Source organism: Diospyros lotus, chromosome 8, assembly GCF_014633365.1.
Source record: "Diospyros lotus cultivar Yz01 chromosome 8, ASM1463336v1, whole genome shotgun sequence".
Lineage (NCBI taxonomy): Eukaryota > Viridiplantae > Streptophyta > Magnoliopsida > Ericales > Ebenaceae > Diospyros > Diospyros lotus.
Genome location: NC_068345.1, coordinates 37,300,940 through 37,327,795, shown reverse-complemented (window position 1 = coordinate 37,327,795; position 26,856 = coordinate 37,300,940). Strand labels below are relative to the sequence as shown.

At 33.4% G+C, this 26,856-nt stretch overlaps 2 protein-coding genes across 2 annotated transcripts; both read left to right on the top strand.

The window, feature by feature from the left end:
• The first annotated feature begins 4,375 nt into the window (after positions 1-4,375).
• On the top strand, positions 4,376-4,876 carry LOC127808631 (agamous-like MADS-box protein AGL62). The gene has a single exon (XM_052347201.1). The coding sequence runs from the start codon at positions 4,376-4,378 to the stop codon at positions 4,874-4,876; it is 501 nt and encodes a 166-aa protein (XP_052203161.1).
• A 19,970-nt stretch (positions 4,877-24,846) lies between these two features.
• On the top strand, positions 24,847-25,596 carry LOC127808630 (agamous-like MADS-box protein AGL29). The gene has a single exon (XM_052347200.1). The coding sequence runs from the start codon at positions 24,847-24,849 to the stop codon at positions 25,594-25,596; it is 750 nt and encodes a 249-aa protein (XP_052203160.1).
• Positions 25,597-26,856: the final 1,260 nt, after the last annotated feature.

Genomic DNA, 26,856 nt, shown 5'->3' with positions numbered 1-26,856 from the left:
TTCTTAAATAGAAAGTTTTGTTTCGTTTCTTACTTTTCGTGTAACGGTGTGAGTTTCGTTAAAAGCATTATTCTGTAAGTGATAGAGTGAGCGAACAAGCTTCCTCTAAATTAAAATATTACTATTCCTCTAACTAAATGGTGTCAGATAATTAGCTCAATCTTATTGTCCAAGGAAAAGGATTGCTATTTGTGCATGATTGAAAAATAAGAGTATGCATTCCCTTGATTTTTTTGAAAAGATAAGATGTTGAGAGGGGCAGTTGAATGAAGTCTTATGGTCGAGTGAAAAAAGAATATAATCCATTAATAAAGTACAAGTTCTAAGATTACTCTGCAAAGTGTGAAGATAAAGAGATCTCACGAATCAACAACAACCAATTATTTAAGAAGGAAAGTGAAGTGTTTGTTGTTGTCTCAATCCCATTTTATGAAATACTCAAAGAAATTAATGCTACCCCGTTAAAGTATGTTTATGCGAAAACTAAAATGTAGAAGATTTGCAAATGACAAGGTAAAGATAGAGTGGGGAGAGTGGCTGCAAACAAAGGGACGAGAACAGTTGACAAACACTAGAGTCATTACTATAGATGTTGTCACCTAAGCAAAGGACGAAATTCAGAGTTGTTGCCCAGCCAACTTGACATGGGGTGCTGAAAAAGAAGATTTAAATTTACAAGGGGATATAAACCTAAATCTTAAGTTGGAATGTAACTAGTTGCTTTAAGTGGGTAGATTAATAAAAAAATTGTCTTAGAATAAGAAATGCATTTTTTTACTATGAAGTATGTTTAAATACGTGCGTTAGTGTGAGTATTTAATATCTGGATTGTGTGTGTTCTTATAAATATCTAGCTAGGGAGTTGTGGAATGTTGAGTGGAGTGAATAATATATTGTTCTTGAAGCATGATCCTGCAAGTGATTAACAGTGAAGAAGCTTCTTCCAAAATATTCCTCTTCCTCCAACACACTCTTCTTTCTTCCCTGACAAAACCTAATGATATTGGCAAGAAATTTTACAGAGAGAACCTTTGCTAGCTAGCTTGTTAAGTTTGCAAGCAATATGAGCAACCAAAATAGATAATGGCTTCTACTTGTTAAAGTTTTATTTTTAGCATTATTTTAGTTAACATTTTGTTTTAATAATAACATTTTTAATGACAAAATGAAGATATGGTGGCGGTGCATATAGCCAATTGCATGCTTCCCTTTGGAGGCTTTAGAGGTGCCAGAAGAGTCATCACTGTCGAAAAAATAGAGGAAGATATGGTGAGGACCAGAGAGTTGGCAATGAAGGGACTGAACCTTTGTGAATTGAGGAAGTATGAGAGGGGATTGGAACCCAACTGCTTGAACAGATTAAGGAAAAAGTGGAGACAGGAAGGTATTGAAACCCAATTGAGTAGGGCATGCAATCTGCTGCCAGGAATACACTGAGAAAGGTAAAACGGGAGGCGAGTAGGAATGGTGAAGGTGGATTGTTTAGGTCATTAATGTTTTCTGTAAGAAGTGTGATTGGCAAGAAAAATGGAAGGGAAAGAGGATTGGGAAGGATGCAGCTTGGGATTGTGTTGCCATCCATTCGCTGTTTCTACCTTTGTCATAGCATAATCTCCCCAACTGTGGGGCAGCCGATTGCCCGAAGTTGACAAATAGGATAGACTGCCATTCGAACCACCGCAATTAGTTTCTAAAGGTTTGAAAAAAATACTGTGGAAAACAAAAGATCCGGTTATACTTAAACATAAGAGATTTTTATGTGAAAAATCATAAAACAAAAAAACTCATAACTTTCACTTGTCTCTCACAAGTAATTTACACACCTTGAATAACAAGTCAATCATCCTAATTATACACTAGTTTTCTTGTTCACCAAAGCTAAAGTTTTCTTACCTAATAACAATTAATAACTGACTAGTAAATAAGATTATACACTAAAAAAAACCCAATATTAGGAATAGAAAATAATCTTCAAGACTAATTAGGATTTCTGACTGAAAATCTTAACAAACCATCACTTCAGTGAGAATTCCTAAAAATATTCGCTCATTCTCTGACGACAACCATAACTATCTATTATCGATAATCACCATGAAATATTCTGTCGCTAAATAATTAAAAAAATAAATTAATAATTAAAAACTTTAACGACGGTACTAATCTGTTGCTAAAAAAAATATATAAATTAAAAAATAAAATTTATTAATTATGTATTAAACAAAAATTAAATAAAAATTAAAATTCTTTAGTATTAAATGCATATTTTATGTATTTTATTTACGAACCAAAATATGTAAATTGATATGATATTATAAAATTTATAATAAGAAATATGTATTAAACTAATTTTTAATAAAATAAAAATTAAATATTTAAGAGATTAATTAATTACAACATTTAAGTGGTACATTAGTTGAGTTAAAATTCACAACCTTTATTTTTTTAAGTATTAATTTATGAATTTAAAAAATTTAAAATCTTAATTTAAATTAAAATTAAAACGTGTAACAACTAAATGCAGTATATAATTAATATGTATAGAGTATGTACTAAGAAGGCTTGTAGCTCGGACGGTCGCTAGCGCGTGCTTTCACAGGTGACTAGGGATCAAAATTGAGGAGGGGAAGAAAAGAGTACGTTGAGATTAATTTCTCATCTCTACACGTGGCGGCTTAAGGAGGAGCTACTTGGCGCGTACTGGCAGCACCACTTGGCGCCCACAAGGCAAGGCAAGCGCACGAGTCCGCCAGACACGTGCCATAATTTTTTTGATTTTGTTTTAAATAAAAGTTAGAGACAAAAACAATTCCGTCGCTGATTAGCGATGGAACTATTTTCGTCGCTGATTTGAATTTATTTTAATATTTCATTTTTTTTGTGTATTAGAGACAGAAAACTTTCTGTCGCTATTAAGCGACAAAATTTTGCATCGCTAAAATAATATTTAATTTTTTTATTTTTTAATCAGCGATGGAAATTTCCATCGATGAATTTTATCGTCGCTAAAATTTAGCAACACCATTTTTAATGACGGGAAATTACCCGTTGCTAAATCTGTCAGTAAATTTTTTAGCAACAGATTTTGATATTTTAACGACGGATATTTTTGTCGCTAAATGTCGTTTTTCTTGTAGTGTTTGATATATAGATAAAGCCAAACAATATTGTCTTTTTTCTACAAAATATTCAATGTAAAGATATAGTCATATATAGTAATATAAGCCATATATCGTAAGTAAATATGAAATAATATTTCGTAATATTACGATAACTGTAATATGTAACGTAAAGCTAGACTCCCTTTATTAATAGAGCCCGCACTACAATGCAAAGCCATCATTCTTAGCATTTGCCTTACTCCTAACATTTGTCATGTTTGTCTAAACAATGGGTACTCACTGCTATTTCCAAAACCTTAAGGGTGACTTTGCAATTAAAAAAAACCTTAGGGAAGGCCTTTCAAATTACTCAATCTTTAAGGCCATGTTCTTTTTACAATATTTTTGTCGTTTTCAGTTTTTAATTTTCTAAAATATTGAAAACATTTTTATTTTTATATTTTCAAAAACATATTTTCGAAAACAAAGAAAAATTTGGTAAAAAAATTTCAAAACAACAAAAAGTCAATTTTGTTATTTTCATCACAAACATACTTAAAATTTTCAAAACGTGAAAAACGCTACAAATAAAAAAAATACGTTTTCAACAATTTCAAAACAGGCATTCAAAATACAAAATTAAAAATAAATTTAAAACTTAAAATTAAAAACTGAAACACGAAAAGATCAACTCTTAAGGTTATGGAATTTAAAGTCAAAACAATTTTAATAGTAGAATATAATAAAGATAAGGTCTCTTTCATCATACATTTAACGTGTGAATAAAATAATAAAGTAATAATATCGACCATTTTCTTCAAATATAATATGAATACTAAACAAATATGGCCTCGTTTTCCAAATATTTAACGTATATATAAAGCCATATATAATAATAAGGATGTCATTTTCTCTCAAATATTTGAGGTATAGATAAAGTCATATATGGTAACAATATTGTCTTTTTTCTTCAAAATATTCGATGTAAAGATATAGTCATATATTGAAATATAAGCCATATATCGTAAGTAAATATAAAGCAATATTTCGTAATATGACAATATCTGTAATATGTGATTTCGTAATATTACAATATCTGTAATATGTGATTTCGTAATATTACGAAAACGTAAAATGTAACAGAAAGCTAGACTCCCTTTATAAATAGAGCCCCCTGCTACAATGCAAAGACATCACTCTTAGCATTTGCTTGCTTCCGTGAAGCTTTTTCACTCTAGCTATTTCCTTCGTTCTCTTTTCTTTCTCATAAATCATACATGGAGGAGAACAAGCAAATTGGAGGCCAACAAAGAAATGACACTTCCAAGAAGAGCCAAAGGGAGGAAGATCATCTCGCTACATTCTTGAAATATCTAGATGACCTTTACAAGGAAGCCACTGAGCTCTGCACGCTTTGCGGCGCTGAGGTTGCCATCGTCCTCTCCTTGCCCTCTGGCGAGCTCTACACTTTTGGTTACCCCAACTTTGAGATGGTTGTCGATCGATTCCTTAACCTCGACCCGAAACAACCCATTGGCGGGATTGGCGATCCTGTTGAAGATGCTGACGCCAACATTGGCGAACTTAGCCCCGAAGATACTCAGAAGCTGAAGGCCTGGCTTCTGGAAGTGAAGGACAAGATTCGTGAGCACCGCGCGAAGTTGGCCGCCAACGCTCCCCCTACTGTAGCGGTGGCTGGCGATGATGCTGGTTCGGGGTCTTCTTCTGGCTATGCTGGAGCTGGTTCTTTGGGCCATGGCCTAGGAGGCATGCCCTAGGAAGTGATGTTTTAGGGTGATCCATTAATAAGAGATCAATGTGTTTTTACAGTTTGAGTTCGGGTGCTGTAGTTCCATTGATCTAATAAAGAATAAATTTAGAATAAATGATATGATTTACAGTTTCATGGATCTGCAAGGATAATTTAGGGAGAAAATGATATGATTTGCAACTTGACTTCTCCACAGGGATGTTTGAGGGGGGATCTACATGGACATAAATGCACCGTGTACCATAGTGAGCTCCATCAATACTTGTGTAAATGTTTCCTGGGATCCCATGGGCGGAGGACCGAAGTATGCCCCAGGATGTTCACGACCTGCTTGAGATATATTTCGGTCGGCCGCTCTAGAATCAAAGGCAAGGGTGAATGATAGATCCTGGGAGATCTTTCAAGTACCAAACCAGAGTCTAAAACAAGGGTGTTGCAATCTGGAAACAATGGATGATAGATCCTGTGAGATCTTTCCATGGGAGTGTTCAAAATGCGCAAGGGGGAAGCCTCGCAATCTAAAAACAGGGGTGAAGAAACAGAAACAGAAAATAGAGAAAGATATAGAAAATTGTTTATTTCATTGATCAGAAATATATACCACTATTGCCTTAGGAAACAACACTACTATAAAAAAGTCGATCAGGTTTAGTGAAGCCTAAAATGTAAAGCCCTGTTCCCTTTTTAATTCTCCAAACTATCCTAATGGAATTCATAAATGCCAACATTTACATATCTATTGCATAAAGGGGTATCATGCCATTTCCACTTTTATTCTTGAATCTACCCTGTCGTTACAACTCCCTGTGGTTCAAAACAACTATAATTCTTTACACTTACAATCTCAGAAATAGTTATCGGTAACCCACTTTTATTCTGACCCTTGACCCCTCGAGGACCTCAGGCTTCCAAACCCCTCACAGACGGCAAAGCCTGGGTTTCCTGACTGTGAGGTGTTGGGGAAGCCCCCATGGTCGGGAACCTGTCCTTCCTCGATCGAGGTCTGGCCATATCGATTCTGAGCATTTTCTCGTTAGAGGTAACAAACATCGTCGATAACCCATTTTATTTACGAATCCAAAACGTTTTTATATAATCATCCATTGTATAGAAGAAAGTCGAAGAGAATGAGAAAGAGGAAAAAAATGGCTGTAAGTGATCGGAGAAATGGCTATGGAGAGTAAATAAGAAAGGAAGACAAAGTGGGCTGCCATAAGGGTAATATTCCTCAAGATAGTTGAGGAATATTAAGTGTGGGCGCTGCAGAGCAATAATATGAGCTGAGAATATAATTTCTTTAAATCAAGGCATACATTAACTAGAGAAGTAATGCATTCACTAGGAACTCCAAAAGACATTTAAAAATTAAGAAGTTTTCCTAAACGACATAATTAAGTTAAGAAGTTCAACGGATTTGAGTTCAAATATTAAGACATTCATAATTAAAATACATATATACACTATTGAAATATTGGGCATCTAGATATGAGTTTGAGAAGTACGTAATTGGTTCCCATTGATTAATGCAAAACTATGAGGGAACGAGATCAAATCCAAGCTAAGTTGAATCTTGGAGATAAGAGTTGCTAGATCTATTGCACTGTGGGAGGCTCCAACCAGTTCAAGAAGCGAAATCATACCTTTTATTAATAGATTTGATATTTGTTTAGATGCGCTAGTAGTAACTATTCTGGGTTTCTAACATGGAGAAGTTAATTATAACATGTATTTTGTGTACATACCTCTCCTTAATTCCCCCTATTTGGAATGAATGAATGAATTTCATGAAATTTTGTGGAATTCATTTCCAATTCTAACTTGTATGTTTGGAATTAATGAAAAAACTTTGGAATTCAAAATTGAATTCCGTGGAATTCAGCTTTACTAACACAAATTCGATTAGAATTTGGAAATGAATTCCACAACTTGATAATATTTGTTTGTGGAGAAAAATACCCTCACCTCTCTCTCTCTCTCTCTCTCTCTCTCTCTCTCCTTGCCACCAATTTTCATTGTCGTTGTGGACTCTCACCACTTCTATATCACTACACAGGATTGTAAGCTAAATCCTTTTAAGTAGAATTATATTCTCTCTTTATTTTATTTACATTTAATTTTATTTAAATTATACAACATAATATACTTAGTTAATACTTAATTCTAGAATTAATTTTGAAATTTATTAATTCTAGAATTAAGAATTAATTTTAAAAAGTAGACCATAACTATCAATTCCCACCTAACAAATCCTTATTTAAAATACTTTATTTTTTTATTTGCGTGTAAGACCACACTTCTAGTATTATATAAGTAAACACCATTGGCTTTGTGCAATACTATCGATAAAGTGTTTTTTTTAAATATATTTTATGTATCTTGCTTAAAAAATAAAAATTAAATATATTGACAAAATTTAAACTCATAATCTTTAAAATATAATTTATTTCTCAAATAATTTTACCACAACACCAAAACTCTTTATGTTAAATTTTATCTAAAAATTTAAAAAGTGAATTCTAACTATTATTGTTCTATCTACCACAAAAATGTGAAGATAAGAGATCTTACCTGGAAACAACCAAATTATTTAAAAATGGAAAGTGAGGTGTCCATTGTTGTTGCAATACCATTTAAGAACTACTCGAAAAAAAATTAATTTTACCACATTAAAATCTATTATAAAAAACTTAAAACTTGCAAATGACAAGGCAAAAATAGAGCAACAAGTGGCTGCAAACAAAGAGTTAGACAACAGATTAAGACACAACAAAATCATAACTATGGGTGATGCCGCCTAAGCAAAGTACAAAATCCAGAGTTGAGGCCAAGACACCCAGGCATGGGGTGCCTTGAAAAGTGCGTACTTTAATAAAAAAAAAAATAGTCTTATAATAGAATATGTCTACTTGATTAATCGTCTTTGAGTGACTCCCGTCGCTCATGTCTTCAATTTCGACAAAAGAGGTAAATTGTAAGTGTGAGAATTTACCTCATTACGCAAAGTGATGATCGAACTCGTGACCCATTTATACAAACCTGACATATCATTTAATTAATTTAAAATAAATACATATTTAGACATATATGTTTAAATATATCTACTAGTAAATATGGTTAGTGTGTATGGTCCTATAAATATCTATCTAAAAAGTTATGGAATATGAAGTGACTTGAACAATTGTTCTTGAATAAAAAGTTAAGGTATGTTTCCTTATTTTTTGTTTTTTTATCTCCAGTTTTTATCTTTATTTTTATATTTTTATTTCTATAGAAAATCAGAAAAAAAATAAAAAAGGTTAATTTTTATTAAATATGAAACCAGTTTTATACTTCAAAAAATAAGAGAATGCGTTCAAAATTATGTAAAAGAAAAGTGTAGAAATTGACGACAAGGGTAGAGGTGGACGAATAGGGAAATCTGATGAAGAAATGAGTTGTTGTCGTCGTAATGGCAAAGAAATGTGTGGTGGTGCTAATCGAGAGATAAGGATGACAAGAGGACAAGAAAAGGGTGCTTGTTGTTATAAGTGGCGAGGATAATGATGGTAAGAGAAGAGGTCAATTGTGCTCATTGTTGAAGTGACAACGGGCGACAGGGAAAAAAATTGGAAGGTGTGACAAGTGGGTGGGTGGGTATGAATAAAACATTAAAAAAAAGAAAGAGAGAAGTAAAAGAAAAAATTGTTATTGACATAATTCAAAGTGAGACTCAAATTAGAAAAGCGTATTTTCACTAAATAGTATCTTTAAGCTGTTTTCTAAGGTCTATTACAATTTTAAAAAACAAAAAAGTTATTTTCTATTTTTCAATTTTGAGAAAAAAATCATTTTGAACATGACTTTCAATTTTTTATATCTATCAAGATACTTTCTGAAAAATTACTCTAATTTTCTATGAGTAAAAAACTTTAAGTTTTTTTATGTTTGTCTCTCTTTCTTCGTGTAATTTTTTTGAAGAATTATCCTATAAAAAAATGGCTTTGTAGATTTCCTGCTAGTAGGTTGGACAAAACCAACCAAAATAGATAATGACTCATCCTATAAAGAATTATCCTATAAAGAAATTTTAATTGCTTGATCTTTCAATATTATGATGCTTAACCATTACATCAAATGTGCCATAGAATTTTTTTTTTTTTTGGCTAGATTGATATATTTTAGATGAAGCCTACAAACAAGAACACAACCAACCAAAGCAAAGGGCGCCACGTACAATGGTAGACAGCGGCGAAGTTAGAAATTTTTAGTTGAGTGGGCAAAAATAAAAATAGTAAAAAAAAATAAAATTACATGCATAATACTAAAAAAATATATCAATAAATTATTATAATTATTCTCGATACGTATTTATATTTTGATAACATTGCATTAATGACATTATTATCAATTTTATTAAATATATTATTTTCAATATACATAACTAAAGTGTCACTTAACTATTGATCTCTAATTTGATTGTGCATTGGGTCTTGACAAGCTTTATGGCAGAATTAATACTAGTGTCACAAATACATAAACTAATGGATATACATAATTTTTTTTCATCGCTACCAACTTCTGTGTAAGATCACTAAAGCCTCGTAATCCTTCAAAATTCTTGTCACTATACATATCAATAATATATGTTTCAAGGATATTTCAAATTGCAAATCTAAAATTTTTAAAATGGCAAGAAAAAAATAGTCCCTAAATATTTCAAAAAAATCCTAAAAAATCAGTCCATAAATCCCTCAAAATTCAGTCGTTAAATCCTTCAAAAATGTCCCAAAATTCAGTCTCTAAATTCTTCAAAAAAAAACTTCAACCTTAAACCCCTAAATCCTTTTTTAAAAAACCCTAAAATTCAGTTCAAAATCTCTTCAAAATATCTAAAATGGAAAAAAGAGATTAAGAAAATAATTTTGCAATATTATGATAATTGTATTTCTACTCAATTAAACTCATCTAATTACATTATAAAGGTAGTCTTCTTATTTTATTTTTCATAAAGTCAAATAATAAAGGCTAGGCAACTAGCTTCCAGAAACAAAACAAAAGATGGTAATTAAGAAACTAATCCATAACCAAATATATGCTTATGAAAAGTAAAACATTTAAGCAAATTAAGACTTGAGACATATGCTATGTTAGAGTCAGTGAAATTTGAGAAATTTAGAGTGGGCAATGGCCCACTCTTGGCTGTATGTGGCTCCGCCACTGATGGTAGAAAGGCAAGTTCAGCTGCAATAGACAGTAACAAAAGTTGGACTCTAAATGTAAAGCAATCGTCTTACACTGGATGAGTACTCTAGCTAAGACTCTCAACACAATCGTCCTAAGCTTGTGCTTTTATTTTAATGCATCTAGATGAATGTCTTGTTGTATTGACTAGCTTCCCCTAAAGATTTTTTTTTCTTTTTTCTTTTTGTTTTTGTGGGTTTGTTATGGGTTACATTTCCAAGCATTATAGTTTCTTTTTGGGGGGTTGTCTCTTGTCTAATCTTTGGCAGTGGTTTTGGTCTTTGGGTTGTGTTTGGGCAGATCTTTTAATTTGTTTGGGTGGTGTTTTCCTTTATTATTAATAAAATTTGCAACTTTTTGATACAAATTTTTATATATGGTAACATGATTGGAAAATTGATAATAATAGACAATAAAAAAGAATATGATATAATAGGGAGAGAGTTGCATAGAATGGTCAATGAGGTGTAAGGGATGAGAACCTTCACAAATATTGGTGGATAACTTTACTCATAAACAATATTCATGTTGAGTTTTGTCACCCCGTTGCCTACTTTTGTGACTAGTTCTTGCAAAGTCATCAACAAGAAGTAATGATAAAATCTAATTGTTGAAAGTAAAATTACTAATGTAAAAAATAAGGTCAATTCTCTATTTACTACCTTAAGATTTTAGATGAGACTATGATTAACAATTCTACAATATTAGTGACAATTACTGGTAGCCTTGATTTGAAACTAAATAAAAAATGGGATATCACAATTGATAAAATTATGAGTTCATTCTAAAATTGAAAACAACCTAAAAGTTAGGTTGCGTCCTCTTTGTTTTTCAATTTTTAATTTTGAGTTTTGAATTCATTTTTACTTTTCTGTTTTAGTAGTCTGTTTTTAGAAAATTAAAAATGCAATTTCTTTGTCATTTTAAAAACTATTCTCAAAACAGAAAATTAGAAAATACATTCTCTTTGAAATTTTAAAAATAATTTTTTAATAACATTTTATTCAATAAATTTGATGATTCAGTAAATTAAAAATATTTAATGTTAATATATTATTAAAAAATATATACATTTTAAAGTTAATGAATTTTGTAATATTGTTTTCATTACAATAATAAAATATGAATAAATAAATATGTTTTGTGTTTAGAGTTTGTTTTGGATGAAAACACTCAAAAATAACTTTTTGTTGTTTTGAGTTTTTTTTTATAATTTTTTTTTTGTTTTCAAAAATACATTTTTAAAAATTGTAAAGAGAAGGTGTTTTTATTATTGTGGAAAATTAAAAACTAAAAATAACTTGAAAATAGTAAAGAAAACGCAATCTTAATTTTCTTTTTTGATAATTTATGTTACTACTTTTTATTTGTTTAATTAGTATAGCAGGAATTTCTTTTCGTGCGTTAATTATATTGATATTCCTATTCATAAATATACATATATGTATATATTGAAAATATAACTAGAAATGGTAAGTAGTAAGTAAGAATCATAGAATATTTCTCACCATAAAAAGGATTGCACCAAACATTTAATTAATGTTGTGAGCTGAAACCAAAATTCAGAACAATTATTAATAGTGGAACAGTACTCTAGAGATAATGCCTCTTTCCTTAAATATTTAATGTAAAGCTATAAATGGTAATAGCCACACCACCACCCATTCTCTAAAATATTTACTAAATAGATAATTCCATACGAGGTAATATAATAAGAATCTCGCATGTAATGCAAGACTCATCTCCCTGTATAAGTAGAGACCACCAATACAATTCAAAGCCATCCCAGTAGTCCGGTCTCTGTGTTGCATTACTTCTCCTTGAAGCATTTACTTCTTATATATTCCCTTCAATTTCTCACAAACCATACGATCATGGAGAACAACCAACCTACATTTATCTAAATTGCGAAACTAAATGTTTCTTTTTTTCTTTTTATTTTCCTAAAACTAGGGGCATATTTGTCATTTTTGCCTTACTCATAACGTTTGTCATGTTTGTCTAAACAATGGATATTCACTGCTATTTCCAAAACCTTAGGAGTGACTTTGAAATTAAGGAAAACCTTAGGGGAGGCCTTTTCAAATTACTCAATATTTAAGGCTATATTCTCTTTATTGTTTTCAATTTTTAATTTTCTAAGACATTAAAAATGTGTTTAGCTAAATATTGGCCAATAGGATTAAGCCAGTGCTTGTGGGTTTGGTGGATGAAGCTCAAGCGACATTTGTGCCAGGGCGGACTATTAGCGATAATGTCCTTCTAGCCCAAGAGTTGGTTTTTCAATACCATCTCCATAAGGGTCCTCCTCGCTGTGTGATGAACGTGGATTTAGTTAAAGCGTATGATACACTGGAGTGGAATTTCCTTCTAATGGTTCTTAATTTAATGAATTTCCCTCCGCAATTTTGTTCTTGGATTCGTGAATGTGTTACGACTCCTCGCTATTCGATTAAGATTAATGGGTAGGTTAATGGGTTTTTTCATAGGGGTCAAGGTCTAAGGCAAGGGGACCCTCTGTCCCCTTACCGAATGTTCTTGTGATACAAGTCTTGCATGGTATTGTGTGTCAAAGTACGATGAATTCGAACTTCCAGTTTCATTGGAAATGCGAGCAGTCTTGGCTGGTGATGCTTATGTTTGTAGATGACCTGCTTTTGTTCTCTCATGGAGACCCTGCTTCAGTGAATGTATTGAAGTCTTTCCTGGAGACGTTCTCTACTATGTCTGGTCTCAACTCTAACTCTTCGAAGAGTGATTGCTTTATTTCTTGTAAGGATGAATCTTTGAGAGAAGAAATATTCAATGCCTCGGGGTTTCAGAAAGGCAACTTGCCTATGAGATATTTGGGGGTGCCTTTGTTGTCTTCCAAACTTTCCTATGCTAGTTGTCGGCTCATCATCGATAAGGTAGGCGTGGAGAGAGATTTGCTACTCTAAAGAGCATAGAGGTTTGGGTATGAACCCTCTTTATATTTGGAATCAAGCATTGGTGGCCAAGTTAATTTGGCATTTGCTCTTAAAGGATAGGGGGTCCCTTTGGGTTAAATGGCTTTATTCATATCGGATTAAAGGGGAGTGTTTTTACCTGCTTAAAACACCTTATGCTTGCCCATGGTACTAGAGGAAGTTACTCTCTCTAAGAGGTGTTATGAGATCCCGGTTTGGTTGGAGGATTGGGGACGGTCATATATAGTACCTTTCTTTGGCATGATCAGTGGCACCCGTTAGGTGTTCTCATTGATCGTTTCTCTGGCCAATTGCCTTGGCATTAGGTATTGCTAGTTTAGCTAAGGTAGCGGATTTTATTGAAGATGGCTCTTGGATCTGGCCCGAGACCTCTTTTTTCTTGGACTCTGACCTGATACAACTATCTTTCTCGTGTTGAGAGTCGAGACGAGCCATGTTGGCGTTCGACCTCGAATGGGGAGTTTTCTGTCAGGGCAGCATTCCAGGATCTTCAAGTTCAACGCCCGAGAGTTTCTTGGTGTAGGCTAGTGTGGTCTTCTGAGGGTATCCCAACCCATAAGTTTATTCTCTGGTTGGCAATTCGAGAGCGTTTATCTACTCTAGATTGTACTAACCTATTTTTTTCTTTTTCGAATAGATGTTTTATTTGCAGGACTGATGCAAAAAGTCATTATTATCTCTCTTTTGAGTGTCCATTTTCTTGAGAGGTGCTGGCTTTTTTTTGTAGAACCAAGAAATTCAGTTGGCCATAGTGTCGATGTGATACATGTGTGCTATGAGTAGCTGATAGATGGAGCAGAAAGGGCCCTGAGTAGATGGCTAATAGGCTGGTGTTTCATGCCTTGGTGTATTATATTTGGAAGGAACATAACAGTAGATGTTTTTAGGATCAGGAGAGATCCGCTTCTCAGTTGGCAAATCAGATTCAGTGTGCTGTTTGGACCCGTTTGTTGATTGTTCATTTCAGGTTATTTTTGTAGAGTCATGCCCTTCGTCATATCTGGATGCTTCCAAGAGTTTAACCCATTCTCCCATAAGGGGTGGTTGTTTGTTGTGATAATGTATTTTCATGCTTGGTGCTTGTGGTTTTTGAGCTCTTGTTCCTCTGTGATCTTACTTTTATGGGATTGTGCTTTTTCAGTTATGCCTTTGAAAATGATCTCAGAGTAGTTGCTCTTTTCAGTTTGGGTGTTCTCGACAGCTATATTTTGTCTTTTGTATATATTTTCTTTATTTCTTTATTTTCTTTTTATTTGGTCTAGATGGTGATTGGTGTGCTATGTTTCCCTTGGTTTTTTTTATGGTTGGAGTATATCTTGGCCTTGGTTGTAGTCGTTTCGGCGTTATTTTGTTTTAATATTATTTTTACTTAAAAAAAAGTGTTTACTTTTATATTTTCAAAAAACATATTTTTGAAAATAATTTCCTTTTTTTTTTTTGTGAAAATGTCATTTTAGTTGTTTTCATTATAAACATATTCAAAATTTTTAAAACGTGAAATACGCTACAGATAAAAAGAACATGTTTTTAACAATCTGAAAATAGACACTCAAAATATAAAAGTAAAAATGAATTCAAAATTTAAAATTGAAAACTGAAACACGAAAAGAACAACCCCTAAGGTTCTCACTACAAGAAAAGTAGTTTTTAGTGGCCACTTTTAGTGACGGCCAAAAAATATTTGTCATAAATACAACTATTAGTGGCGATCATAAACTGTTTGTCAGTAAAAGAGCATGTTTAGTGGAGGCAAAAAAAATTGGTCACTAAAGAACTCATTATTTGTGACGGCCATGACTTATGGCCACTAAAAGTGCATTATTGTGACATTCAGTTGTATGATGGGCGAAATTTACAATCACTAAAAGAAGATTATTTGCGAGGGTCATGTGTAGCGGCCACTAAAAGTGGATTATTTGTGACGGTCATGTGTGGCGGCCACTAAAAGTGGATTATTTCTAACAAAAAAACAAAGATTATTTGTGAGGGCCATGTGTGGCGGCCATTAAAAGTGGATTATTTGTGACGGCCATGTGTGGTGGCCACTAAAAGTGGATTATTTCTAACAAAGAACAAAGATTATTTGTGAGGGCCATGTGTGGCGGCCACTAAAAGTGGATTATTTGTGACGGCCATGTGTGGCGGCCACTAAAAGTGGATTATTTGTGACGGCCATGTGTGGCGGCCACTAAAAGTGGATTATTTCTAACAAAAAAACAAAGATTATTTGTGAGGGCCATGTGTGGCGGCCATTAAAAGTGGATTATTTGTGAGGGCCATGTGTGGCGGCCACTAAAAGTGGATTATTTGTGATGGCCATGTGTGGTGGCCACTAAAAGTGAATTATTTCTAACAAAAAATAAGCTTATTTGTGGGGGTCAGTATGGGAGGCCACCAAAAGTACATTATTAGTGACAGCCAGGAATGGCGGCCACTAAAAATGGAGTATTTGTGACAGTCTAACATGGCGGCCACTAAAAGCTTATTTGTGAACACACTCCAACAAGCTTAATTGCTTAAAACATGATTATTGTATTTGGTCTTACATATAGGTTTCTTGTGCTCGTAATAAGTCTAATCGGTCAAAGCAAACAATAACTAAAACTACAGGCACTAGAAGTTTTGCTCGAGTTAGAGCTGAACAGGTATAATTTAAATCATTTATGCATCTTTCTCATTAACAATTTTTTTTTTTTTTTTTTGTTGATTAACTTGTCTATTTAATACAGTCTAAAATATTAGGACACGAACCGTCTGCATGGGAAATGTTCAAGGTGACACACAAGAAAAAAGACGGGTCAATGGTTGATTCCACATCAAAAGAAATAGTGGTAAATTTTATTTTAAACAGTTTATGTTGTTATTGTGATATATATTTTAATATTTTGTTATAACATATCTATTTTATTTATTATCTAATTTCAGGAAAAAATTCAATCTTTAGTAATCCAAAGAGCTGAGGAAGAACATTCTCAAGCTATTGATGAAAATGAAATTTTTTTTGAAGTAATGGGAAGAGAAAGACATGGACGTGTTCGTGGGTATGGATTCGGACCAACTCCTTCTTCTGTCCTTGGAAAGATTCCATCTCGTCATGAGCTTGTTACAGAACTAGAACAAATGCGACAGCATAATAATGGTTTGAAAAATGAAATGCAACTTTTGAAAGAGAAAAATGAAGCGTTATCGACAGAATTGGACCAAGTCAAAGAAAGGCAATCAATTTTTGAAGCTTTTATGGAACATGTTAGGGCAGGAAGGATTAGAAATAACAATTGACTAGACTTAATTGTTTGATGTCTTTTTTTGATGTAAAGTGCTAGATGTCTTTTTTTGATGACAATGTGATTGTAAATTGATAGATATCTTTTTTTGATAACAATGTAAATGTAAAGTGCTAGTCAATTATTAATTGACTAGAGTTGTTTTCTGAAGTTTCTTGATGATTAGAATGGTGTTTATTTTAGATATAATGTATTAAATTAATAGGGTTTAAAATATAGAAAAACAAGCAATGGGTTGTGGAAAATTTTATAAAAATCACTTTTTGTGGCGGCCAACAAAAAGTGGTCACTAAAAATGTCTTTTTTTGTGGCAGCCATGACTCTCACTAAAAGTATCTGTCAAACACTTTTTGTGGCAACCAATATAATATGGTTACTAAAAAATGTTCATTTTGTGGCGGCCAACGCTATTACTAAAATCTAATCATTTGTGACAACTAGCAAAACCGTCACAAAAAATTCATTACTTGTGACAACGGTGGCCGTCACTGAAGAGTCGTTATTTATGACGGCCATGACCGTCACAAAAAATGACATTAGTGGGGGAGGATTGCGGTTGTCACTAAAAAAAATTTTGTGACCGTCACTTCCGGCCGCCATTAAACGGTATTTTTAGTGATGGCCAACTAATAATCGCCACTAATACTATTTGTGACAGACTTTTTAGTGACAGCTTGTGACGGCCAATTTAGTGGCCACTAAAACTTTTAGTGACGAGTTTTTATACTTTTAGTGACGGTCTTGGCCTCCACTAAAAATCTTGTTTCTTGTAGTGTCTAGGATAAAACTTAAATTCAAAACAATTTTAATAGTGAAATATAATAAAGATAAGGTCTCTTTCATCATACATTTAACGTATAGATAAAACCATATATACTAATAATATTGATCACTTTCTTCAAATATAATGTGAATACTAAATAAATATGGTCTCGTTTTTTAAATATTTAACATATACAAAAAATCATATATGATAATAAAAATGACATTTTCTCTCAAATATTTGATATATAGATAAAGCCATATATGGTAACAGTACTCTCGTCTTTCTTCTTCAAAATATTCGATGTAAAGATAGTCATATATCGTAATATAAGCCATATATCGTATGTAAATATAAAATAATATTTCGTAATATTATGATAATTGTGATATGTAACGCAAAGTTAGACTCCCTTTATAAATAGAGCCCGCACTACAATGCTAAGCCATCACTCTTAGCATTTGTCTCACTCATAACATTTGTCATGTTTGTCTAAACAATGGGTACTCACTGCTATTTCCAAAAATATTAGGGCTGACTTTGCAATTAAGGAAAACCTTAAGGGAGGCCTTTTCAAATTACTCAATATTTAAGGCCATGTTTTCTTTACTATTTTTATGCCATTTTCAATTTCCAATGTAAAGATATAGTCATATATCGTAATATAAACCATATAACGTAAGTAAATATAAAGCAATATTTCGTAATATTACGATAACTATATTAATATGTAACGCAAAACTAGACTCCCTTTATAAATAGAGCCCGCACTACAATGCAAAGCCATCACTTTTAGCATTTGCCTCACTCATAACATTTGTCATGTTTGTCTAAACAATGGGTACTCGTTGCTATTTCCAAAATAGTAAGGGTGACTTTGTAATTAAGGAAAATCTTAGGGAAGGCCTTTTCAAATTACTTAATATTTAAGGTCATGTTTTCTTTACTATTTTTATGTCGTTTTCAGTTTTTAATTTTTTAAAACATTGAAAAGACGTTTATTTTTATATTTTTAAAAACACATTTTTTAAAAAAATAATTTTTTTTTAAAGAAAACTCAAAATAACAAAAAGTCATTTTGACTGTTTTCAGAATAAACATGTTCAAAATTTTCAAAACGTGAAAAATGCTACAAATAAAAAAAATATGTTTTCAATAATGTTAAAACAGATATTCAAAATACAAAACTAAAAATGAATTGAAAATCAAAAACTAAAAACCAAAACACGAAAAGATCAACCCTTCAGGTTCTAAGCTAAAATTTAAATTCAAAACAATTTTAATAGTGGAATACAATAAAGATAAGATCTCTTTCATCATACATTTAACGAATGGATAAAACCACAGAGTAATAATATTGATCACTTTCTTCTTATATAATGTGAATATTAAACAAATATGGCCTTGTTTTTCAAATATTTTACATATATATAAAGCCATATATGATAATAAGAATGGCATTTTCTCTCAAATATTTGATATATAGATAAAGTCATATATAGTAACAATATCATATATTTTTTCTTCAAAATATTCGATGTTAAGATATATATTATAATATAAGTCATATATCACAAATAAATATAAAATAATATTTTGTAATATTACGATAATTGAAATATGTAACGTAAAACAAGACTTCCTTTATAAATAGGCCCCACTACAATGCAAAGCCATCACTCTTGACATTTGCTTGCTTCCCTGAAGCTTTTTCTCTCTAGCTATATATTTCCTTCGTTCTCTCTTCTCTCTCGTAAATCATACATGCAGAACAAGCAAATTGGAGGCCAACAAAGAAATGACACTTCCAATAAGCGCGAAAGGGAGGAAGATCGTCTCACTACATTCTTGAAATATCTAGATGACCTTTACAAGGAAGCCACTGAGCTCTGCACCCTTTGTGGCGCTGAGGTTGCCATCGTCATTTCCTTGCCCTCTGGCGAGCTCTACACTTTTGGTCACCCCAACTTTGAGATGGTTGTTGATCGATTCCTTAACCTAGACCCCAGACAACCCATTGGCGGGATTGGCGATCCTGTTGAAGATGCTGACACAAACATTGACGAACTTAGCCCCGAAGATAACCAGAAGCTGAAGGCTTGGCTTCTGGAAGTGAAGGAGAAGATTCGTGAGCACCGCGTGAAGTTGGTCGCCAACGCTCCCCCTACTGTAGCGGTGGCTGGCGATGATGCTGGTTCGGGGTCTTCTTCTGGCTATGCTGGAGCTGGTTCTTTGGGCCATGGCCTAGGAGGCATGCCTTAGGAAGTGATGTTTTAGGGTGATCCATTAATAAGAGATCAATGTGTTTTTACAGTTTGAGTGCGGGTGCTGTAGTTCCATTGATCTAATAAAGAATAAATTTAAAAGAATGAATCTTATGCATATATAAATATATATATATATCTTACTGTTTTTAATAAGAAATATTAAGTTTATGCAAAATTTATACAGAATAATGTGACAATAACATTTGTTAATTAGTTGCGAGGATATTTTGATATAATTAACTTGGTCATCTTGGTGTTATATATTTATATATATATATATGATTTGATTGTTGTAATGGAAGAATTAATGTTATGCTTATTGCTTCTATTTGTTAGGAAAAAAAAGGTTTATACACTAACATTTGTAATTAAAAACACATGTGACATTTTGGTACAATTAACCTGGATGTCCTTTGATTAAAAAAATTTAGGGCACTTCAATCTGGAACTTGATGCTAAGAATAATGTTTGAAGAGATGTTCCACCATATAAAATAACGTAGTCTTCATTGATGGATATACTAGGATAATTTAGGGCAAAAATGATATGATTTGCAACTTGACTTCCCCACAGGGATGTTTGAGGAGGGATCTACAAGGACATATTGCACTGTACGAGTATCATAGTGAGCTCCACCAATACTTGTGTAAATGTTTCCTAGGATCCCATGGGGGGAGCACCGAAGTATGCCCCAGGATGTTCACGACCTGCTTGAGATATGTATTTAGGTCAGCCGCTGTAGAATCAAAGACAAGGGTCAATGATAGATCCTGGGGGATCTTTCAAGTACCAATTACCAGGGTCTAAAACAAGGGCGTTGCAATCTGGAAACAATGGATGAGGAGGGACATCCATGGGAGCGTTGAAAATGCACAAGAGGGAGGCCTCGCAATCTAAAAACAGTGGAAAATAGAGAATGATTTGGGTGAAATGAGGGGAAGAAGACAGGGGCAGTCAAGATTAATTGGGGGAAAGCAGTGGCAGGTGGGCTATCGCAACAAACCACAAGGATAAAACCTAACTTGCAACTATGAAGGAGGCTGAGGGGATACAACTATGCTGTGCTAATGGATGGTGGTGGTGTTGGTTAGAAACCATGGTGAGATAGGTTTTAGCACCGAGAAAGTGAGGGGATTTCACAGTATGATTTGAGAATTGAGATTGAAGGGGGAACATGGGGGTTGTAAACTCATGGATGGTGACGATTTTGTAGGGACAGTATTCTACTCCTAAGATTTCGAGAGAAAGATATAGAAAATTGTTTATTTCATTGATCAATGTTGTTTTAATGAAGCATCAAATGATGCCAAAAAGATGGGGGGTCACTTGGCAATCGTGGGCTTCCCTTTGGGCGCCCACTGGATGGCCACTTTGGCAGCCACTTTTTGGCCCAAGCCCAAGCCCAAGCCCTTTAATTTGTCTCTTAGCTTGCTGCAGATCGTGTTGCACGATGTCATCTGAGCCGTTGTTGTTGCCTTTATCCTTTGCCATCGCAGTCGTCCAATTGCCTTACTTATCGTGCGGCCTCGAGATTGGTGAAGTGATCGGGAGATGAAGAAAGAGAGGGGGTGGCCAAGAGTTGTTCATTTTTGTTAGGATTTATTCTCTCTCTCTCTGTAAATGCTCTGTATAGTCTTCATTCTCGTTTTTCATTCTTCTGTGTTCTCTAGTTTGTTTAAGATAAGCTCTTAACCTGTATTAAGTGGTTTTGAGCGTTTTTAGAGAAGTAGGATTGTCCAGTTTTGATCTTATTTGTATGGGTCTAATCAAATTTATTCATTTAGTGCAGTGAGCTCTTCTTACTTGAACTCAAGTGGACGTAGCCCCTATTTAGGGTGAACCATTATAAATCTCTTGGCTCTTATTATGTTTTTGGTTTTTGATATCTGCTGTTTATGTTTATACTCTCAGTCATTTAAGTTTTATTCAGCAGTGTGTGTTTTTTACTTGAGTGAGTGTTTGCTATCTCCTGTTATTTGTAACAATCAGAAATATATAAAAAAAGTCAAATCGCGTTTAGTAAAGTCTAAAATGTAAAGCCTTTTCCCCTTTTTAATTCTCAAAAACTACCCTAATGCAATTCATAAAGGCCAACATTTACATATCTATGGCATAAAGGGGTATCATGCCATTTCCACTTTTATTCTTGAACCTACCATGCTGTTACAACTCCTTGTTGTTCAAAACGACTACAATTCATTGCACTTACAAACTAAGAAATAGTTATATCAATTATTGGAGATGGAGTGTTGGAAAATGAGTTAAAATAATGAGTTGAAAACCCAATAGTCTTAGCCATCAATCTGAAAGACATAAATCAACGCATGCATTAACTAGAGAAGTAATGCATTCACTAGAACTCGAAAAGATATTTAGAAATTAAGAAGTTTTCCTAAAATATATAAGTTCAAATCTATCTTAAAATCTATCTCAAATTTTATATAGATAATTTTGTCTCAAAATTCATCTCAAATTTGTTGTTTTCTTGTAGTGGAATTAGTCTCATAATAAAGAGTGACGAAGTACGTTTAAATATGTATGTTTGTATTTTGAAACACTTAAATATTTAATATATGGTTAGTGTGTGTTGTCATATATAAATATCTAGCTAAGAAGTTTTGGACTATGGAGTGGCTTGAACAATTGTAGAAAGTTAACGGTATATTTACTTATAGAGAATGTTTTTTGTTTCTCATTTTTAGTTTTCATCTTTGTTTTCATATTTTGATTTTTATAAAAAATCAGAAAAAAAATAAAAAAACGTGTTGATTTTTATTAAATATGAAACCAGTTTTAGACTTCAAAAAAAAAAAAGAAATTGCGTTCAAAATTACTTAAAATAAGAGATGTAGAGATTAATGGCAAAAGGAGAGGTGAATGGTTAATTAGGGCAACTTGATGAAGAAATGAGTTGTTTTTCATTAGAGTGGCAAAAGGAGATGTACTGGTGATAATGGAGGGGTAAGGATGGCAAGAGGACATGAAGAGAGTGCTAGTGATGCTTCTTGTTGCAAGTGGCAAGGATGACGATGGCAAGAGAAAAGGCTAATTGTGCTCGTTGTCGAATTGGCGAAAGGCGGCAGGGAAAAAGATTGGAAGGTGTGGTGAGTGGGTACGAATAAAACACTAGAAAAAAATAGAAGTAAAAGAGAAAAATATGTTTTTGACAGGAGTCAAAGTGGGCCTCAAATTAGAAAAACATGTTTTCACTAAATAACATTTTAAAGATGGTTTCTAAAGTCTAGTGCAATATTCTGATGCTTAATATTTCAATATTATGATGCTTAACCATTATATCAAATGTGCCATAGATTTTTTTTTTGCTAGATTTATATATTATAGCTGAAGCCTACAAACAAGAACAAGTTTAGCTGCAATAGACAATAACAAAAGCTAGACTCTAAATATAAAGCAATCGTCTTACGCTAGATGAGCCTAACTAGTAAGACTGGCAAAGCAATCGTTCTAAGCTTGTACTTTTGTTTTAATATGCATCTAGAGGAATGTTGTCTTATTGTAGTGATTAGCTTCCCCTAATGAATTTTTTTTTTCTTTTTTGTTTTTGTGGGTTTGTTTTGGGTTACATTTCCAAGCATTATAGTTTCTTTTTTTTTTTTTTCTTTGGGTTTTTGTCTCTTGTCTAATCTTTGGCAGTGGTTTTGGTCTTTGGGTTGTGTTGGGCAGATCTTTTAATTTGCTTGGGTGGCGTTTTCCTTTACTGTTAATAAAATTTGCAACTTTTTGGTACATATTGTTATATATGGTAACATGATTGGAAAAATGATAATAATAGACAATAAAAAGAATATGATATAATAGGGAAAGAGTTGCATAGAATATTACTTTATTCATGTGTGTAGTTTATGTTGTAGAAGTCCCAATCATATTCTCAATTTAAAATTTAAAACAAAATAAAACTAATTAACTCTGGAAAAATTAATTATATATATATATATAACTAGTTTGAGAACAATTGGTCAATGAGGGGCAAGGGAGGAGAACCTTAACAAATGGTGGATAACTTTACTCATAAACAATAATCATGTTAAGTTTTGCCACCCCCATTGCCTACTTTTGTGGCTAGTTGTTGCAAAGTCATCTATGGATTAATCCTTCTAATATAACATGTTACATCAACAAATAAAGATAAAATTTAATTATTGAGAGTAAAATTGCTAATATAAAAGATAACGTTAATTTTCTATTTATTATGTACCTTAAGCTTTTAGATGAAATTATAATTAATATTAATGATATAATAGTGACAATTAGTGGTAATACTTCTTGATTTGAAACTAAATAAAAAATGGGATGCCACAATTGATAAAATTATAAAAGTTCATTTTAAAATTGAAACTAACGCCAAAGTTAATTTTCTTTGTTGGTAATTTATGCTATTAATTACTCTTTATTTTTTAAGTAGTAGTATAGCAAGAATTCCTTTTCGTTGGTTAATTATATCAATATTCTTAAATATACACATACATATATATATATACTGAAAATATAACTTAAAATGGTAAGTAATATGTAAGAATCATAGAATATTTCTCACCATAAAAAGGATTGCACCAAACTCTAAAGCACAAAAATGGTTCGGAGGCACTATTTCTACGTTTTCAAATCATTTCCAATTTTGAAAATGGCAAAGACGGCTCGAAACACTTTTTGGGCTTTTTTTGTAATTTGTGAAATGTTTCGGGGTATTTCCCAAATTATAGAAAATGGCCGAGAACACACATTTCTAGCGACCAAAGTCCCAAATCCCAAAGTTCCCTTTCTCAATCATGCTCCAATGCTCCCTCATTGTTGCTTTCAGTTGTCGTTGCTATTTTGGTGCTCTCAAAGTTCACTTTCTCAATCGCCGTTGCTATTGCCTAAACAATGGCTACCTAAAAAGGATGGAGATGAGGAATGGGGTGTGTGTGTTCTCGATTGGGCTGCTTGTTTTCTTCTCTTATTATATATGTTATTATCATATAATATATTACATATATTATATATACACACAAATAAGCGAATCACTACAGTCATGGAGGAGAACATTTTTTTTTTCTACAAGTAAAAATTTATAAAACAAAAGCCAACGGGGAAGCGACTATAAATGAAGGCCAAGCCATACCCCAAACCATGAAGGGGAAAACAGCAACCTAGGCACCAAATATCTAATGTTGTGAGCTGAAACCAAAATTCAAAACAATTATTAATAGTGGAACACTCTAGAAGCCCTTAAATATTTAATGTAATGGTAATAACCACCACCCATTCTCTAAAATATTTACTAAATAGATAATTCCATATATGGTAATATAATAAGAATCACATGTAATGCAAGACTCATCTCCCTCTATAAATAGAGACCACCAATACAATTCAAAGCCATCCCAGTAGTCCGGCTTTCTGTGTTGCATTACTTCTCCTTTAAGCATTTACTCCTTATATATTCCCTTTAATTTCTCACAAACCATAGGATCATGGAGAACAACCAACCTAGAGGCCGACGAAGAATCGACACTTCCAGAAGGCGCGACACAAAGGAAAAACTTATCGTCACCTTCTCGAAACGTCGAGCTGGCCTCTACAAGAAGGCCAGTGAGCTATGCACCCTTTGCGGCGTGGAGCTTGGCCTCGTCATCTTCTCGTCGGCTGGCAAGCCTTTCGCTTTCGCACACCCTAACTTTCAGGCAGTCGTTGATCGATTGCGTAACCCCGACATCCAACGACCCATTGGTGGAACTGGAGATCCTATCGAAGATGCTCGTCTTAAGGCGAGAATCGAGACACTTAACCAGCAATTGATGCAGCTTAGGGTTCAGAAAGAGATCGAGGAGGAAAGGGCAAAGTATTTAGCAGAACTTGCTGCAAAGCGTCAAACAAAGCTTCTGACTACCACAAACATTGACGAACTCAGCCCCGAAGATGCTCAGAAGCTGAAAGTCTGGCTTCTAGATTTGAAGGAGAAGATCCGCAAGCACCGTGAGAAGTTAGTCGCCAATGCTCCCCATGTTGAGAATTTTCCGACTACAGTTGGCGGCAAGGGTGATCCCGCCACTGGTGCTTTTTCAGGCTATGGGGGTCTTAAAGATTTTTCAAATCTTGGTGAATTGATATCATATTTTTTGGGTACAGGCGCTTCATCATCAAGTTATTATCTGGGTGAAGATGGTCCTTCAACAAGCCATGGTAGTGGTGGTGGTGTTGGGTCTTCATTGGGCTATCCTTGAGCTGGTTCATCAAGCTATCTGGCTCCTTCTTCTTCTTCAGGCCGTGGACAGGGAGGCATGCCCTAGGAAGTGTTCTAGGGTGATCAAATAATAAAGATCTAGATTTGGGTTTTTTTTTTTTTTTAATTGAGGTGTTTTCACAATTTTTACAACAATAACAACATATCCAGCCTTTATCCCATTATGTGGGGTCAGTTATATGAATTCTAGATTTCCATGTATTTCTATCTTTTGTCATATCTTCATTGAGATCCATACACTTCATATCAAACTTTAATGTCTCCCTCAAAGTCTTCTTAGATCTGCCTCTATCTTTTTTTTTTGATTAATTGTTCCATTTCATCAACTCTCCTCACATGAGCGTCTCTTGGTCTCCTTCTCACATGACCAAACCATCTTAGTCTAGTCTCTCTCATCTTCTTCTCTATTGGCACTACTCCTATCTTATTACGAATAACTTCATTTTTAATTTTATCTTTTCTTATATGGCCGCACATCCATCTTAACATCCTCATCTCCGCTACACTCATCTTTTGCTCATGTTGGTATTTGACTGCCAAATATTCTGAGCCGTACAATAAAACTGGCCTTATAGCTGTCCTATAGAATTTTCTTTTCAATTTTAATGGGATTTTACCATCACATAACACCCCCGATGCATTTCTCCATTTTAACCAAACTGCCTTAATTCTATGTGTGACATCCTTGTGAATTTCTCCATCTTTTTGAATCACTGATCCCAAATATCGAAAATGGTCTTTTCTTTGTAAAATTTGGTCTTCCAATTTTATTATAACATCCTCAACTCTTGCATTCTTACTAAATTTACATTCCATATATTCTGTTTTCTTTCTAGTTAATTTAAATCCCTTAGATTCTAAATTGTTTCTTCATAACTCAAGCTTAGTGTTCACTCCTTCTTTTGTTTCATCCACCAATACTATGCCGTTTGCAAATAGCATACACCATGGCACATCTGTCTGAATATCTTTAGTAAGTTCATCCATTACTAAAGCAAATAAGTATGGACTTAGTGTAGAACCTTGATGTAATCCTATTGTAATTTTAAACGGTTCAGTATTCCATCCGCATGTTCTGACCCTTATCTCTACACCATGATACATGTCCTTAAGGGCTTGTATATAGGCTATTCGGACTCCTTTCTTCTCTAAAACCCTCCATAATACTTCTCTAGGGATCCTATCATAGGCATTTTCTAGATCTATAAACACCATATGTAGGTCCTTCTGATAATCCCGA